The sequence below is a fragment of the Meles meles genome, chromosome 10 (genome assembly GCF_922984935.1).
Source record: "Meles meles chromosome 10, mMelMel3.1 paternal haplotype, whole genome shotgun sequence".
Classification (NCBI taxonomy): Eukaryota; Metazoa; Chordata; class Mammalia; order Carnivora; family Mustelidae; genus Meles; species Meles meles.
In genome coordinates, this window is record NC_060075.1 from 30,673,814 (window position 1) to 30,690,623 (window position 16,810).

The 16,810-nt window shown below is 39.1% G+C and overlaps 1 protein-coding gene across 1 annotated transcript in view; it reads right to left on the bottom strand.

Annotated features, from left to right (window-relative positions):
* The window catches only part of KCND2 (potassium voltage-gated channel subfamily D member 2), a 496,309-nt gene extending 480,972 nt beyond the window's left edge, over positions 1-15,337 (bottom strand). Inside the window, exon 1 of the mRNA XM_046021625.1 lies at positions 13,202-15,337. Within this exon, the coding sequence (XP_045877581.1) occupies positions 13,202-14,316 (1,115 nt within the window). The 5' untranslated portion in view covers positions 14,317-15,337. The remainder of the gene's footprint in view (positions 1-13,201) is intronic.
* Between the last annotated feature and the right edge of the window lie 1,473 nt (positions 15,338-16,810).

Below are 16,810 nucleotides of genomic sequence, written 5' to 3' on the forward strand. Positions count from 1 at the left end.
CCTGCTAAGCAGAGAGCCTGATGTGGGGCTTGATCCCAGGACCCTGAGATCACAACCTGAGTGGAAGGCAGGGGCTTAACCCACTGAGCCACGCAGGTGCCCCTCATGTGATTTTTAAAGCCAAAAGCACAAACACTATGTTAAAAAAAGGCAACAGATCGACATATATGCATTGTAAATTAATTATGCTTTTCCCAAAACACTGGCCTTTTGTTGCAAACATTAAAAAAATGCAAGATCATCCATGAAGAACTGGAAATAATATTCACTTTAATTTCCATAATTAAGAATTTCCTGAAATGGAGGTAATTTCCTTTGACATTTATTCATATATCCTGTTTCACAGTAATGTGTCTCCTTCTAAATGTCTATGAGATGCCTTGAAATTAGCACAGTTTTTTCTAACTGCAGTAATATTGTGATAAATTAGATAATACGAATGGAGAAGATGTGGGCAGTTTCTTGGTTGTACAAATGTTTGTAGAAAGTTGTATGTAACATTTTATAAAATACTATAAAGTCTCAGAAAACCAACTGAATGTCATTTTCAATCCTCATTCTTAATTTCATATGAATAAGTAAACCAAAGCCTTGCAAGATATTTTCAGGTTTGATGTTTTCATATTATTGGCCTTGAGTTCAAACATGAAGCTGAAGTTAAAATATTTCACATTGTGAAAACATAAATGCAATGTTTACCAGAATGAATCTTTTCAGGTTGAAAGAAAAAGAAAAATCCAACTACAAGTCATGGAGTTAAACACAATGCAAGTTAGGATTGCTACAATTATATTACCTGCTCATTTCAAAAAGATCAAGGTAAAATGCTGCCAATAAAAAAACTGCATTCTTAATTTCTTCATAGAAACTCACATCTAACCATATGCACCTTCCTCTTCCCATTGCATCTCACTGCCTCATAGAAATCCTTTTTTCTGAAATTTTCTTTATTAATTTGTGAGTAGCAGAAGTGTCAATTGATGCAGCAACTTTGGAAAAATTTGGCATCATCCCCCGAAGTTAAGTATTCATACCTATGACCCACCAATTACACTCCAAGTTATATACGTAAGAAAAACATTTGCTCATGCCAACAATTTGCACAATAGCATTCTACCAAAAAAAACCTAGAACTAACCTGGAAGGCACTAGAGAGGTGTTGAATAAACTATGGAATAATCACATAATGGAGCAAGAGATTATATAGTAGCAAAAAAAAAAATGAATTATTGTGCACAGCAACAATATGGATGAACCTTGGTGATACATTATATGAAAGAACGCAAAAGACTGTATGCAACATAGTAGCCTTTCATAAAGTTAAAAAATCTCCCAATTAAAAAATACAGGTTTTTTTTTAATATTTTATTTATTTGACAGAGAGAAATCACAAGCAGGCAGAGAGGCAGGCAGAGAGAGAGGAGGAAGCAGGCTCCCTGTGGAGCAGAGAGCTAGATGCGGGGCTCGATCCCAGGACCCTGAGATCATGACCTGAGCCAAAGGCAGAGGCTTTAACCCACTGAGCTACCCAGGCGCCCCTAAAAAATACAGTTTTAAGAATGAAAATACAGGATACAGGATGATAGTTATCTCCAGCAGAGAAAGACAGTGGGACACAACGGGAAAAAGAGGTGCTAATGTCTATTTTATTTTATTATTTTTAAACATTTTATTTATTCATTTGAGAGAGAGAGAGCGTGAGAGGGTAGAAGGTCAGAGGGAGAAGCAGACACCCCATGGAGCTGGGAGCCCGATGTGGGACTCCATCCCTGGACTCTGGGATCATGACCTGAGCTGAAGGCAGTCGCTTAACCAACTGAGCCACCCAGGTGCCCAAGGTGCTAATGTTTAGATGTAGGTTAATATCAATGCTATAGCTTTAGTTTGGGGGTAGGCTCTTGCCTGTACATATTATGTTTGCATATCACATTATTAAAATTTATTAAACAAATAAAATGATAAACAGGGCTACGAATGAATGAATGATAGAAGTGTGTCATGAAAAAGATGATAATTAAATTCCGTGTATCTGGAGAAAAACAAAAGCAATGCATCTTGGCTTAGCTCTTCAAGCATATAGCTCTTTTAAATATAGGCTATTGAAATGCAAGGTCCTCTTATGATTTATCAATTGGGCTTCATCTTGAAGATTTCTCCCAATGTACTAGCAATTTCTGGTTACCACGTAATTTTTCAGAATGTTAACTTTTTTTTAAAATCTCAAGGGAATTAAAGAAGGAGTTGTTTTCCCTTCAGTAATTCCAGGGATTAAGACAATATTTTTATATGTTTTTCAAAGTGGAATTATACTATATAAACAAGTTTGAGATGATCTTCTCAACATATACTCATTGTTATGGTGTTTAATTGAAAAATATTTTAAAAAATTCTTTCATTTGAACCTTAACATGTCTTTCAACTTTATGAAGTAAACATAACATGATTTTTCTGGGGCAATTTATGAATGCATCTGATATTCTAAAATTTGAATTCCTATTTTTCAGACCAAAGCAAGTCAAACAAATGACTTGACACTGATTTCATGGCCTACTTTTAACATCACTAATATTAAAATTAACAAAATCATAACTTTAGATAGTCATCTAAAATTCAGAGTTGAAACTTCAATTTAATAATTGCCTTTAATTTCAAAGATTTAACAAGTATCAGATGACCAAGGGAAGAATGACAAGATGAGACTTTTTGCATGAACTTGTTTACCTACATTACTAGTTCAGTTATATATGTATAATTTATTGTATAACGGGGGAATATATATATATTATATATATGTATTATATACACACACACATATAACTTTTTATCTAATGGGGGCTAAGGACTAGTTATATATATGTATAGTACTTGGCTTTATTGCTCTGCTTGTTTGTAATATTTTCTTTAATGATGAAAGTAGATTATACAATAGAGAAAGAAATATGGAGGAAAAAAAGACTTCAGTCAATTGCGCCCTAAGTGTATTAGACTTCAAAAGATCCCCCAGAAATCAAGCTTATATTCTTCCACTAACTAGCTTTGTGATTTTGTTTCCCAGTTTTTTCAAGTATAAACTGAGAAGTTTCTACAAGATGATTTCTAAAGATCCCTGCAAATCAAAATTCCATGATTTTAGTAACTTTAGAATGAAGAAGAAAACCAGACATTTGTGAGAATCCATATGTTTTGTTTTTTTTTCCTGACCCGATTGTGTCCAATATGCATTACTAGGCTGATCTAAGTCAAGAAGATTACAAATACATGTGTTTACTTTTCATTCCCAAACACCACATTTGGTAAGAACTAGAAACTAAAGTTCCACAGTATGATCTAAAACAATATGCATAAGGATTTTCTTTTTCCAAATGTATTAACATGGTATAGGGTTACATAGTTTCAATTTCTGCATCAAGATGAAAAGAAAAAGTTCCCCATTCAAAACAAAGGAAGGCTAGTAATTATCAGAATGTAATTGTCTTGATCGTTTCACGTGCAAAGGACAGGGAATGCCAGGACTTTTTCCTTTGTGATGACCCTCATGAACCCTAGCTTAAAATCATCAGAAATCAAGTCTGCAGATAGAAGTACTGGGTAGGATGCAGAATTATCCGAAGGACAGAGGTTCTAATGGGAACAGAACGCCAAATTGAGATGCCACACTGACTTCCCTTAGAGTTAGGAAATATTTTCACAAATTGCTCATCTGGGATACATACACACACTCCAGCATGATGATTCTTACCAAAGCAATGGTAATGCCTCTGTAAGTTTTCACAAATACACATCTGCTACATGTATGGTTCTAATTAAATTTGAGTTTAAAAATACATATCCTCATGTGTCTGTTGGCCCTCCACGTCACTCGGCATCAGGGAAATACAAATCAAAACCACAATGAGATATCACCTCACACCAGTCAGAATGGCTAAAATTAACAAGTCAGGAAATGACAGATGCTGGAGAGGATGTGGAGAAAGGGGAACCCTCCTCCACTGTTGGTGGGAATGCAAGCTGGTCCAACCACTCTGGAAAACAGCATGGAGGTTCCTCAAAATGTTGAAAATAGAACTACCCTATGACCCAGCAATTGCACTACTGGGTATTTACCCTAAAGATACAAACATAGTGATCCGAAGGGGCACGTGTACCCGAATGTTTATAGCAGCAATGTCTACAATAGACAGACTATGGAAAGAACCTAGATGTCCATCAACAGATGAATGGATCAAGAAGATGTGGTATATATACACAATGGAATACTATGCAGCCATCAAAAGAAATGAAATCTTGCCATTTGCGACGACGTGGATGGAACTAGAGCGTATCATGCTTAGTGAAATAAGTCAATCGGAGAAAGACAACTATCATATGATCTCCCTGATATGAGGACATGGAGAAGCAACATGGGGGGGTAGGGGGATAGGAGAAGAATAAATGAAACAAGATGGGATTGGGAGGGAGACAAACCATAAATGACTCTTAATCTCACAAAACAAACTGGGGGTTGCTGGGGGGAGGTGGGATTGGGAGAGGGGGAGCGGGCTATGGACATTGGGGAGGGGAGGCGAACCATAAGAGACTATGGACTCTGAAAAACAACCTGAGGGTTTTGAAGGGTCAGGGGTGGGAGGTTGGGGGAACAGGTGGTGGGTGATGGGGAGGGCACGTTTTGCATGAACACTGGGTGTTGTGCAAAAAGAACGAATACTGTTACGCTGAAAAAAAAATAAATAAAAAGGGAAACAGTGCAAAAAAAAAAGAAAAAAAAAAGAAAAAAAAATACATATCCTCTGGCATTTTTAAAGTTTTAAAGACAGGTAAACCCTTTTTTCTTTCAGATTCACAGAAACAGCCAAACACCTGACCAGGGATATATGTACCTACTGAAAAGTGAGGGGAAGAAAAAAAGGAATGAAAATTCTTTAAGTAGAATCCAAAGTATATATGACATTCTTGCACATGAACATTAGAATTGACAACTATAAGTCTATAAATCTATATTCAAGATAAATAATAATCCCTAGTCATTTCTCAGATAGCTCCATATCTATTGAGAAACACTTTGGTCTTTTTAGCTAACATGTAGAATTCATTTTCTCATTTGAACTAGGTTTATTTTTGTCATTTGGGAATACTTTAATCATGCATTCTTATAAAATACTCCATTTTTCTGGAAAATCTCATGAATAAGTAGATATAAATTTCAAGTTAAGGTAAGTATAATGAATCTAACAAAGGATGAGGATTTATACACAGTGAAGAAATTAATGTTAAAATGACCATTTAAAAAATGTTAAATGTTCAGAACTTGTGCTCATTTAAAGACAAAAATCATATTCTATCTTTACCATGCTCATAATTCTTGAATGTGTCCCCATTATGTCTTGAATAAAACCAGAAGTCTTTACTATGGTCTACAATGTCCCACATCATCTAGTCCCCACTACCTCTCAGATAGCATTTGCTACTAAGCCCCTCCCCTTCTTTGCTTTAATTACAGTGGCCTTAGGTGGTGTACACCAAGGCTACTCTTACCTTGAGGTCTTTGTACTTCTTTTCCTTCCTCATCTAAAGCTCTTTACCCAGATAGTCACAGAACTCACTTCATCCCTTCAGTTGGTCAACAGTCTTGTCTTACCTCATTTATTTTGTTGGTAGCACCGACAGCTACCTGGAATTATATATTTATATGGTTTTCTTTCCACCTCCGCCACTAGAATACATGGTCCTTAAGGTCAGGAAATTGCAGTTACATTTACTGCTGTGGTCAATGACAGGTAGTAAGTGATCAACAAAAGTCTGTTAAATTGCAATGAACTCTATGAGTCACATTTTGATTTGCTGGGGGTATATGCTACTGGTAAAACTGTGGGTTTCCAAAAGCATGATTATTGTTATTCTTAAAAGTGAAGAAAATGAGGACAACGGAAGAATCAGGCCCACATGAGAGCAAAAAAGACAAGACCTTTCACTTTTAGAACAAAACCTTCCCATTCTATCTGACATTATTTCAACTGTCATCCTACTCTTTCAATGTTCTTCTTTCTCCTTATTAACTTGGTAATTCACCCCCTATTCTCCCCACACTTTTTATAATTCAGATCTTCTTTACATAACAGACATGTCAAAATTCCCAATGCAAAGTGCCAGGATACGTATCTACATGTATGTTTACATTTTGTACACCTGCCTTTTAATCGCTTCAAGCAGGAACTTCTTTCTGATAGGCTACATTTATCTTATGTGTCATTTATAGACAACAGTGCACTATTTTTAAACAATTCCATTTTATGCATAAATGAGTGGGCCTGGAAAGAGAAAAAAGTGCCAGCTCATGTTTACTGGGGGAATTGAGGTTGAAAGACAAGGCAGAACATTTCTGTGCTGATTCGTTTGCCTTGTAAGTCATCCCCATATGCTTCCCAGAGGCATCTGCAATTTACCAGCCTTCACCAGGAAGAAAACTGATTAAGGAAATAGCCATTGACAGCCATTAATTCTAACTTTTGAAGAAAATTGGTTACAGATCAAAGAGTGGTGGAGTCTCACAGCTCTCCCAAGTCTAAAAAGGGTAGACTGTAGTACAAAGACAAAATATTCAAGTAATAAATTCCAATTTTTCCTAACACTGAATGAAGCCAAAGATTAGATTAGTAAATTATTGCCAATGTTGAGACTGTTTACAGCTAAGGAGCTCTGCATGGTGGGCTGGTGTCACTCACACCATGGTCTGCAAAGCTTTAATATAGATTTTTCTATGTTTAGGCACTGAGCTAGTAGGTAGTAAGTCCCCAAAAGGTATAGACCCATACTTCAAAAGCCTTTCAATCTAGTTAGAAAGGCAAGGAGTAAAACCATAAGTTATATATAAAATAGCACTTACTAATGTCAAGTAAAATCCTAACTATAGATAATGGCGGCTGGGAGGTTGAGAAGGCCTCGTGGAGAAGATCATGGTTGAAGTCTGGTTCTCAGACGGAGTAACTAAAGGGTAACATTCCAATGGGATCTACTAAAGCAAGGGACAGTCTCAGTGTGGACATAAATGTAGAGATGGTGTTGCACTCCTATGTTTCTTTTCAATACGAAACTATATCCCACACTGTCAAATCTAGCTATTGCCAATGGGATAGCGATGGTCGTATACATACCCACATATACATATATATACTTATATATATTTAAATAAACATAAGCAATACATAAATATGTATGTGTGTGATACATTATATATGAAAAACTATATAGTATATACTATATATATGTATTAAGTGCTCAGAAAACAGTATAAGACATGAAGAGTCTTATACTGGGGGGAAAAAGAGTAAAATCATCATTATAGCTCTGAAGGATAAATAATATTTCCTTTTCGATGAATATTCTTTCCAACATTCTTGGTCTTTCAATGATACAGAAGTTAAACTGTATCATTCTAACAACTCACAGGCCAACTCTTTTTTAGGTCATTCAAGTCAAAGAATTATTTTCTTCCTCATCAGGCCAGGTAAAATAGTTACTGCCACATAGCTTGCTTCCAAATGGCCTAACAGTTCCCTGAACAAGAACACATGCTTTTATTACATCAGCTGGGCACCGTGAGACTAGAGCCCAGGACTGTGTAAGTACATGCAGAGCCCACAGTGATACTGAGAAACGTTGTGTGAGTCCCAAAAAGCAGAATTAGGAGAGAAATGCATTATGTCAATAGAATAAAGACAGAACGGATTCCTTTCTTATCCCTGCAGTATCAGCAGTAATCCCTAGTTAGTTATTATTACACACTCCCAGGTAATGTCTCAAGGTCTTCAGAAAAAAAAAATAAGTAAAAACACGAAACAAACAAAAAATGCTCCTGCAGTTTAATTACATCACTATTATGTGACACATGACACACCTCTTCTTGGCAACCAAGTAAATATTTATTTTAAAGAAAAAAAGGAAAATGCTAAGCAAATATACACATTTAAAAATAGGTATGCATGTCATGTCATATATTACCTATATTCAAATGATGACTAAAACAAAACAAAGACAGTTAAGATTTGGTTACTTGGAATGCATATCACATTTCTCTACATTTCTTTAAAAGTTCATTTTCGACTCCCAACAATGAACATGATCTATAAAGAATTTTATAAAAATATACGTCATAGTCTGCAGGGAGCCTATGGCTGAGCCTGTGGCTCAGTCAGTTAAGCATCTGACTCTTGATTTCTGCTCAGGTCATGATCTCTGGTGAGATCCAGCCTTTAGTCGGGCTCTCACCTGGGCACAGAGCCTGCTTGAGATTCTTGCTTCCCTCTCCTCTGCCCCTCCCTGCCCCGTTGTATGGCATGCACTCTCCCTTAAACACACGCACACACACAATGAACATAGTATGCAAAAATAAAAGTGGTTTTTACCAATAGCATGGCTCCTCATCTGAAAGATAAATTTGGTACTTCCCACTGTGTAAAGAAGTATTTGATTAACATGCTAGCAATATTTACATGCAGATGCTGATGCAGGGGAAAGTAATTCTACTCATTTTGAGTAATAACTGGGTAAACCAAAAGTTTCTATGTAAATGATTCTGCAAGCTTATTCCGGCATTCCCCAAAGCTATGCAATCAGAATAGTGATTGATAGCAGGAAAATATTTAAGGGTTCATTCTTTTTAAGAATATATATTTAACAACACATGTGTTATATAACACATATATGTTAAAAGATAAATAACATGCAACATATTTAATATATTTATGTTATATGGGATATATAACATATCTGCAGTACATAAAACATATGTGACATATACATGACATATTTTTATATATAATCCCTCTCCAATCAAGCCACTCTAAAAAGAGGACACATTGATGTGGATACACTGTTAGGAAAACTGAGATGAAAAACTATTTTGTGTTTTTATTTCTTAAAATAGCAATTTATTGAAACTATTAAAATTGAAATATTATAGTGGTAGTTTTGTAGAGTCTTATAAATAGACAACTACACTGAGTTTTCTGAGAGTGCAGAAGTAATTCTACTGTATTTGTTTCTGATGATGGTATACCACAGATGAACTTCTTTTTTCCTAGATTTGTTTAGAAATCAGAACATAATTTTTATAGTTAAAATCATAAAGTAGTATTTTATTTTATATATTTAAAAGATTTTCTTTATTTGACAGAGAGAGAGAGAAAGAGCACAGCAGGGGGAGTATCAGGCAGAAGCAGAGGGAGAAGCAGGCTTTCTCCTAAGTGGGAAGCCTACATGGGGCTCAATCCCAGGACCCTGGAATCATGACCGGAGGCAAGGCAGCCACTTAACCAATGGAGCCACCCAGGCACCCCATAAAGTTGCATTTTAAACATAAACTTTACAGAAATGCCACATAGTGACTTTCTTTCCCATGCTGAAAACTTTGATAAAAACAACTCTGTTTTAAAATTAAAGAAGTGGTGGACCACAGAAACTGCACTTCTCAAGTTCTTAAGTTTTATGTGATGAGTAACACAACCTCTGTTTTTAACCCACTGAGCCACCCAGGCGCCCCTACAACCTCTGTTTTTAAAACAAGGGTCTAAATGGTTAGTAATCGTGCCCCAAAATGCAGATGTTGCCTAGCATCCAAGCTCCTCAAATTATTTAACGTGCCACCTGGTACTGCTTCTTACTCACAAGTCATGAACCTGAGGTACAATGGTAAAGTTACTAAATATTTTTTGCAAAGTCACTTTTGATTATTGACAAACATTTGAAAATTTCCTAAATTTGGCACCATTTGAGTACTACCACTTGAATGAAAAATAACAACTGGATGCTATATGCCAAAGGTCATTAGGATAAAAGAGGAGTTCCAGGTTCTTTTGCTCCCAAGGCTGTTTAAGGAAGCAATTAGAGTTCATATTATGGAAAGGAGGGAGGTGGGGGAGTAAAAGGGTACTGAGGGCCAGTGAAGGTGAATAGATATGCAGAGAAAGAAAAGATAAAATGGAAGAGCAGATATATATGGCTACTCAGTCTAAACACTTCTAAAAAATCTTTCTGATATTCTTTCTTTCACTGATTTTTTTAAAATTGGACTTTTAAGGTTTCTTTAACAGGAAATGGGTAGGCTTAAAATTATACTTCAAAGCATTAGTTTTACTGGCAAATTAAATAATTAGTTATATAACAAGCATGGTTAAGTTACAGTATAGTGATATGCTTGAGATTTCAAGGAGCACAAAGATGATGAGATGAATACACAATAGTTCTAAGACAGACCTGGTCATTTCTTCAGACCAAAACCCAACTGAACATTGTTTAAAAGGACCTCAGAGGTAGATAATTCTGCCAGTCCTGAATTACAAAGCTCTTGTCTTTTCTTCACATGTAGATGATGTTTGCATGAGCTAGATTTTTGATAACCACTGTTTAGGATTCCATTTTCACTTCTATTATCATTCATTGATTAATATTAGCTCTATTAAAAATAATAGCCAAGTAAAAAGGGCCTAGAAAGGATAATAGGAAATTTTGGGTCATCTAGCAGACACAGCTCGATATTAATTCAAACTACTGTATATTTTCCAGAAAGTTTAGATCTGACACTTTAGCTTATAAGTTTAAAATTACAGTGAAAAAATAAATTCAGGCAATGGCTTTTGTTGAATGTTTTCTGTTCTTAAATAAAGCTGTGAGTCACAATGCAACCAAAGACACCAACAAGGCAGGATCTTTAAAACAGAAATCTGTTTCTCTAGGAAAATAAAATACATTATAACTATATTTTAATGAGGAACTGAAGATGTCTTTCTAAGAAACTTCGCTGTATTATAAAGCATACACTTTCTTAAATGTTCATATATATTTTTCAATAAATGGATTGTATTTTTACTGCATCAACATTTCTACATCTTAAAAGTATGACTGCTCTAGTCTATCAGATCATTAATTAGCTTAATTTCCCGAAAATTAAGAATTTCAGCTTCAGTGAAACTTAAGTCTTAAAAGTAACTCGCATTTTGCTTCCAAGTTTTGAGAAAGTGTATATACTTAATTCTTCTAATCTATTTATATAAGAACGCAAGAGCTAAATCCATTTCATAGATTTGACTTGGGCATTATGATTTAGTTTCTTAAATCATTTCAAAAGGTAGATGCTTATAAGTATTTTATTTATACAGTAAAAAAAATCATTGATAGCTAATACTTCCTCTTTTTCTTCCTAAAAGCAAAAATAAGTTTTAAAATAAAATTTAAAAATTAATGTCATTCCAGGAAACAAACTTTAAAATAATAGTAGTGCCTCATGTCTAGAATAGAACTTCTAGCCAGATGAAATTAGCCTCTCAACAACATTCATTTTAATACTGATATTCATATACACAGTATATGGTATTAAATGATTAACTTAATAAAACTTAATCAAAATGATTCACTGATACTTCATGAAGAACACCAGCATAGACACTAAATTTAAACCATATGTATTTCCTTTTAATGTTTCTTTAATTCCTCTTAAAGCAGAATTTTCTTTTTCATAAGTATTTCTGATCCAAAGTCCTAATAGTGATTTGCACTACCCAATTGTCCCTAACAAAGATTTCATATGACAAGAAGACTACAAGACTCCAAACCACACACACATATAAAATTCTCTTTGGTAAGAAAAAAATACCTATACTACACCTTCAAAATTTGTCACAAAACTACCAACAGGATAAGAAGGACATACAAGCAGTAGGATACGAATTTTCACTAATTCATTTTTTTAATGCACCAGTAGGTCTTAAAAAAATACATGAGACTAAATCAAAATCACAAGCAGTGTTTAGCTTTTGTTTAGCACAATTTAATTAACTTAGCCAAAAATTCTTCACATATAAAATATTCCATTAGTTGGCCATATGACAATATGAGAAATTCTGTTCAATGCAATATGGCTAATACAATTAAGTTGACTTTAATCACATTGTCATTTAAAGAAGACAATTAAATTAGCCAGAAACAACTTTACAAAGCAGCCTTGGGAATAACTTCTTCCTACAGCCATTACCAAACCCTTACTGAACTGATTAACTATGCAAGAAAAGCAGCAAAAAGCTGAAGAAAGGGCACTAACATCACTACTTGGCTTACCTAAGAACTCATAAAAGTAAAAGGCTCTATTTTATTTTATTAGATCCTGTAATATATAAATCGTGCTACTTTTCTACAGTTTGATTAACACTAATCATTCACTTTCCCTTTTTTCTACCAACTTAAAAAAATCTTAATTCTAGCTTCATATTAATTTTTTGAAAAAACATTAATTTGAAATATGCCCCTTTGGTTGCAGAACACCATTACCCCCAAATAAAAGAATACACAGAAGAATTATAGATGGAAATCAGAATGCACAAAATTCTATTATACAATTGGCTCCTGGTGACCATCAATCTCACCAGATACTGCTCTATCTTCTACGTGTATTTAATGGTCATAGGCTCATTGCCTGATGGGATCTGTAGTTTCTAAAATAAAAAAACTGTGAGTAATAGTCATTGACTTCTTATTTTGAAACTATGAACCTCTAGTCTTAAATATGCTGCAAATATCATTCTACTTCATTTAGTAGAGTTGATCAGTTTCAGCCCTAATATTTGAAAACTGTATACTCTATCAGCCAAAATGAAAATGCATGTATATGAATATGTACATATATATTATAAAATTCTTGGATAATGATATCTATAATCTGTGTTTTATAATGTAAAATAAGAATGATGGTTCTTGGAGGAAAAATGAATGCCTAAAGTATCTATTTTACATGAAAATAATACTTCAAATATACATGAAAACTTTACATTTGAATACACTGGAACACTTTCTAGGCATTTCAATATATATTATGCATATTCATACCTTTATGTGGGTGCCAATGTTGTGTTGTTCATTATATCTTTATGTATTGATATATATAATATTTCCCATATTCAAGAGTTTTAAAATTTCTTTGTATATTTATCACTCTCAGGAGCCAATACTCAACAGTTGCCAGCAAAACCCCTAAACACTTCAATCGCCGTATCATACCCATTTCAGGGAGTTCCTCAAAACCACTTAGATAATGCTTTCTTAAATCCATTTAAAAAGAGAAGAGCTATTTCCTCTGTATTATGTAACTTTACTGAGTCCACTCACAATCACCTCCCATACCTTCAACCTCCATCCCATTTCCCTTGATGGCACTCACCCTAGTGTAGTCATGGTGACGATGGTGTACCAGAAGGCAGCAGGGATGCTGGTGAACTTGCTGGCTGAAGACCCCTTCTCTGCGTAGAACATGACCGTAGCAAAAATGATGATAGCCATGGTGAGCGAGAAGAGCAAGAAGCCCAGTTCTGAGGCACAACTCTTCAGTGTGTACCCCAGGATGCGCAGGCCTTGAGAGTGGCGGGAAAACTTAAAGATCCGGAAGACCCGGAACACCCGGAGCGTGACAAAGGCTCCGCTGACATCCTCATTGTCTGTCATCACCAGCCCAATGTAATAAGGCAGGATGGCCACCACGTCGATGATACTCATGACACTGCGCACAAAACGGTAACGACTAGGCGCTGCAGCCAGGCGAAGCAAGTACTCAACGGTGAAGATCATGACGCAGGCTGTATCCAAGCAAAAGAAGGCCACCGCGTAGCGCTCCCCGCAAGGCAGTTCTTTAATGTGCCCTGGGCTAGACCCGCACGGCACTGTCTCTACCACATTCGCGATGACTGAGACGGCAATGAAGAACCCTGTAACATAGTAGAACACCAGGGCCATGGTGCTGGTGTGGGGGTTCTCAAACGCCCGCCAGACCCTCTGCCGAGCAGTCATAGTGGGCAGCGCGCTCTCTCCGGCGTTGTCAGTGTCGGCGTCGTCCTGTAGACGCTCCGCGTTCTCTCGCCTGCGGTCCTTGTACTCCTCATAACAGCAGTCGCCAATAATCTCTGGGATGAGGCCGAAGAAGGCCAATTCTTCATCATAAGCAGAGATGCACTCATGGCGAGGATAGTGGAGCTTCCCGGTGCGGTAGAAATTCAAAATGTGGCGGAAGATGTCTGGGTCACGGTCAAAAAAATACTGCTGAGTTTCCGGGTGGTAGAAAAAGTCCCTCTCAGAACTGCCCAGCAGAGTGTCTGGATAGCGTTCCAGGGTGTCCTGCCATGTCTGGAAACGGGTGCCACTCACATTGAGCACAATCAGAGCATCTTGAGTCCTTTTTCTCTCCTGCCTTGGGGGAGCTGGCATGGGCCCCGAGGCCACAGGCATCCACCCAATGGCTGCTGCCCTGGCAAAGGGCAGCCATGCTGCTACACCCGCCGCCATGGTTCCTTGAAGTGGAGGCAAGAAGGGCAAACAGGCCTCTACAATGGGGCAAAGCAGCCCAATCACTCACTTGCGCCCGTCAAACAAAATACCACAGAGAAATGTGGTCCGGAGGTATCACTCCTATTCCACGGTAGAGCTCCTGGTGAAGTCACAGTTCTCAAAAGGGCAAGTTTCCCTCAAACACAGGAATTTGTAGTAGTAAGAAAAAACAAAAAACAATGTCCTAACAATCACGCCCAGCGGAATCTAACCAAACCTCTTCCAGCAGGTGAACCAGGCCACTCCTGGCACAAATAAGTACACAGCTGACTTTAGACGCAGCAATTTTTTCAAACAGGTGTCTGGTTTTTCCCTGACACAGTCCGGATAATGTAGGGTCAGTATGCGTCGTGTAGGATAGAGAAAACGAAGGGCAGTCACTCAGTGGTATTCTTTTGGTGAATTAGACAACCCTTCCACCTTCCCGTTCAGCTCTTTCAAACCTTCCCTTTCCAAGTGGCCCTTCCCGCCAACGGAGTCTCAGAAAGGCGACCTGTTGTTGCAGCTTCCGAGATGCGGTCACAGCCGCTGCCCCACGTCTCTTTGGGAGTCGGGTCGCCGCCTCTACTCCTTGGGCCGTATTTGCAGAGATGGAGGTGCTGTTTGGTGGGCACGGTGCGGGGCGTTAATACGGAGCCTCCTCCCCTACGTCTGCAAGCACCCCTTGTGTCTGCCAAAAGCGTTTGCCCAATCGGCCCTTCACTCTCTTTTCAAGTTCAGCTCAGGTGCAGTGTGACAGTTACAGAACACGGGAGCTGGCAGCCGCCGCCGCCGCGGCGGCAGCAGCTGCATCTGCCTCCGCGCAGAACGCGCCTGGTTCGCGGTACATACCTGGCAAAGTGCGCGCCGGGGCTGAGTTGCATAGAGACTTTCTCCTCGCCGTGCACCCGGAAAGGGAAAAGCAGAGAAAGCAGCTCCCGAGCAGCCGAATCCGATGCGCCCAGAGAGCATAAATAAAGCTCAAGCGAGCTCTTCTTCCCCTTCCCCCATCCCTCTGTGCTTCCCTCCTCCTTTTCACCTTCCAAAAGCCAGGCGCAGGCGAGCCGAGCAGCAGCAACAAGTTCAAAAGGTGCGGGGGAGGCGAGAACGGAGGGGACTGGCTCCTGCCAACTTACTGCGCCGCCGCTGTCACCGAGGCCCGAGCCGGGCGGTGCGGGGCTGTGGGGCTGCGGGGCTGCGGGGCGGCCGGGCTGGCGGCAGCTGTGGCGTGGCGGGGCCGGGGCGGGAGCCGGAGCCGGGGCCGGCGCGGGCAATCGCCTGAGCGCAGAGGCAGGAGGCGCTCGGCAGCGCGGGGGCGCGGGAGGGCGGCTGGCTGCTTCCCCGCCAGTGGGTGGTCCTGCATCTCCCCCGGCTCCCCGCGCCGCTCTGCTCGTGCGATCAATAAATAAGGAGAAAATAAATAAATAACCGCGCGCACGCCCCGCCACGCAGGTTATGAAAGGCGTCTCCTGCCTTTCCCTCGGCTTGACCTTTCTCCGCCCCCGCCCCCTCGGGCTCCTCTCGCTCCACCCCAGCCACCCACCAGCCCCGGCGCAAAATGTCACCGAGGGAGAGCATCCAGGTGGATCTGCCGGGGAGGAGAGCAGCCTGGATGAACAAAGGGAAGCTTCACGCGCTCGGCTGCGGTGGTTTGGTGGAGGAGAGGAGGAAGGGGCCCGGTGCCTTGCTTCTGCCTCCCTGGGACCCGGTTCAAGGCGAGCGTGGGAAAAGAAAAAAAAAAAAAAAAAGGAAAAGAGAGAGAGAGAGAGAAGCTGGGAAGGAGGGTGAGCGGAGCGGAACGCGCAGGAATTGGTTGTCTTCTGGGGGCTACTGGGTAGCAAGACCTGCAGAGCCCCGCGGCGGAATTTTTAAGTGCTTTTCCCTCTTTCTATTTGTTCAAACCAGATGTGGATGTTGCAGGAGCTAATATGTCATCTATCCAACTTGCCGAAAAGTCAGACAGTCCCCCTCAGTCTAGGTCTTGCCACAACTCCTTTTCTCGTCCTTTGAGAATGACAGGAAGGATTTAGAACCCCTTTCCAAATGTCAGAGTCAGGGGGCGTGAGTCCCCTTCCTTTTCTCTGCGCATCTCTGCGCATCTCTAAAACGGTTAAAGTAGTTAAAGGTGTCCGTGTGCGGGGTAAGTGATGGGGTAAGAGACCAGGAAATTGTGGCCAACCGTTTTGTTTTTCGTGTACCCCGCCTCCTCACCCCAGCGCCCCCCATCCCGTCATTAGGAATCGTCCTCAAAATCAAACATATACCACTTGTAACCACTAGATGGCGTGAATGGAGAGAAGTTAAATTTACACCTAAGGTTTGGATGCTTTGGAAAGGTGAAGGATCAAAATGAGGTGACCAAACGGAAAATCCGATCACATTAAACACCCTCAATTCCCCCTCTCCAAATACCAAACATACCTTTCTGGTATTTATGTGAGATGCACTACTCAAATTTATTTTGAAATTTAAT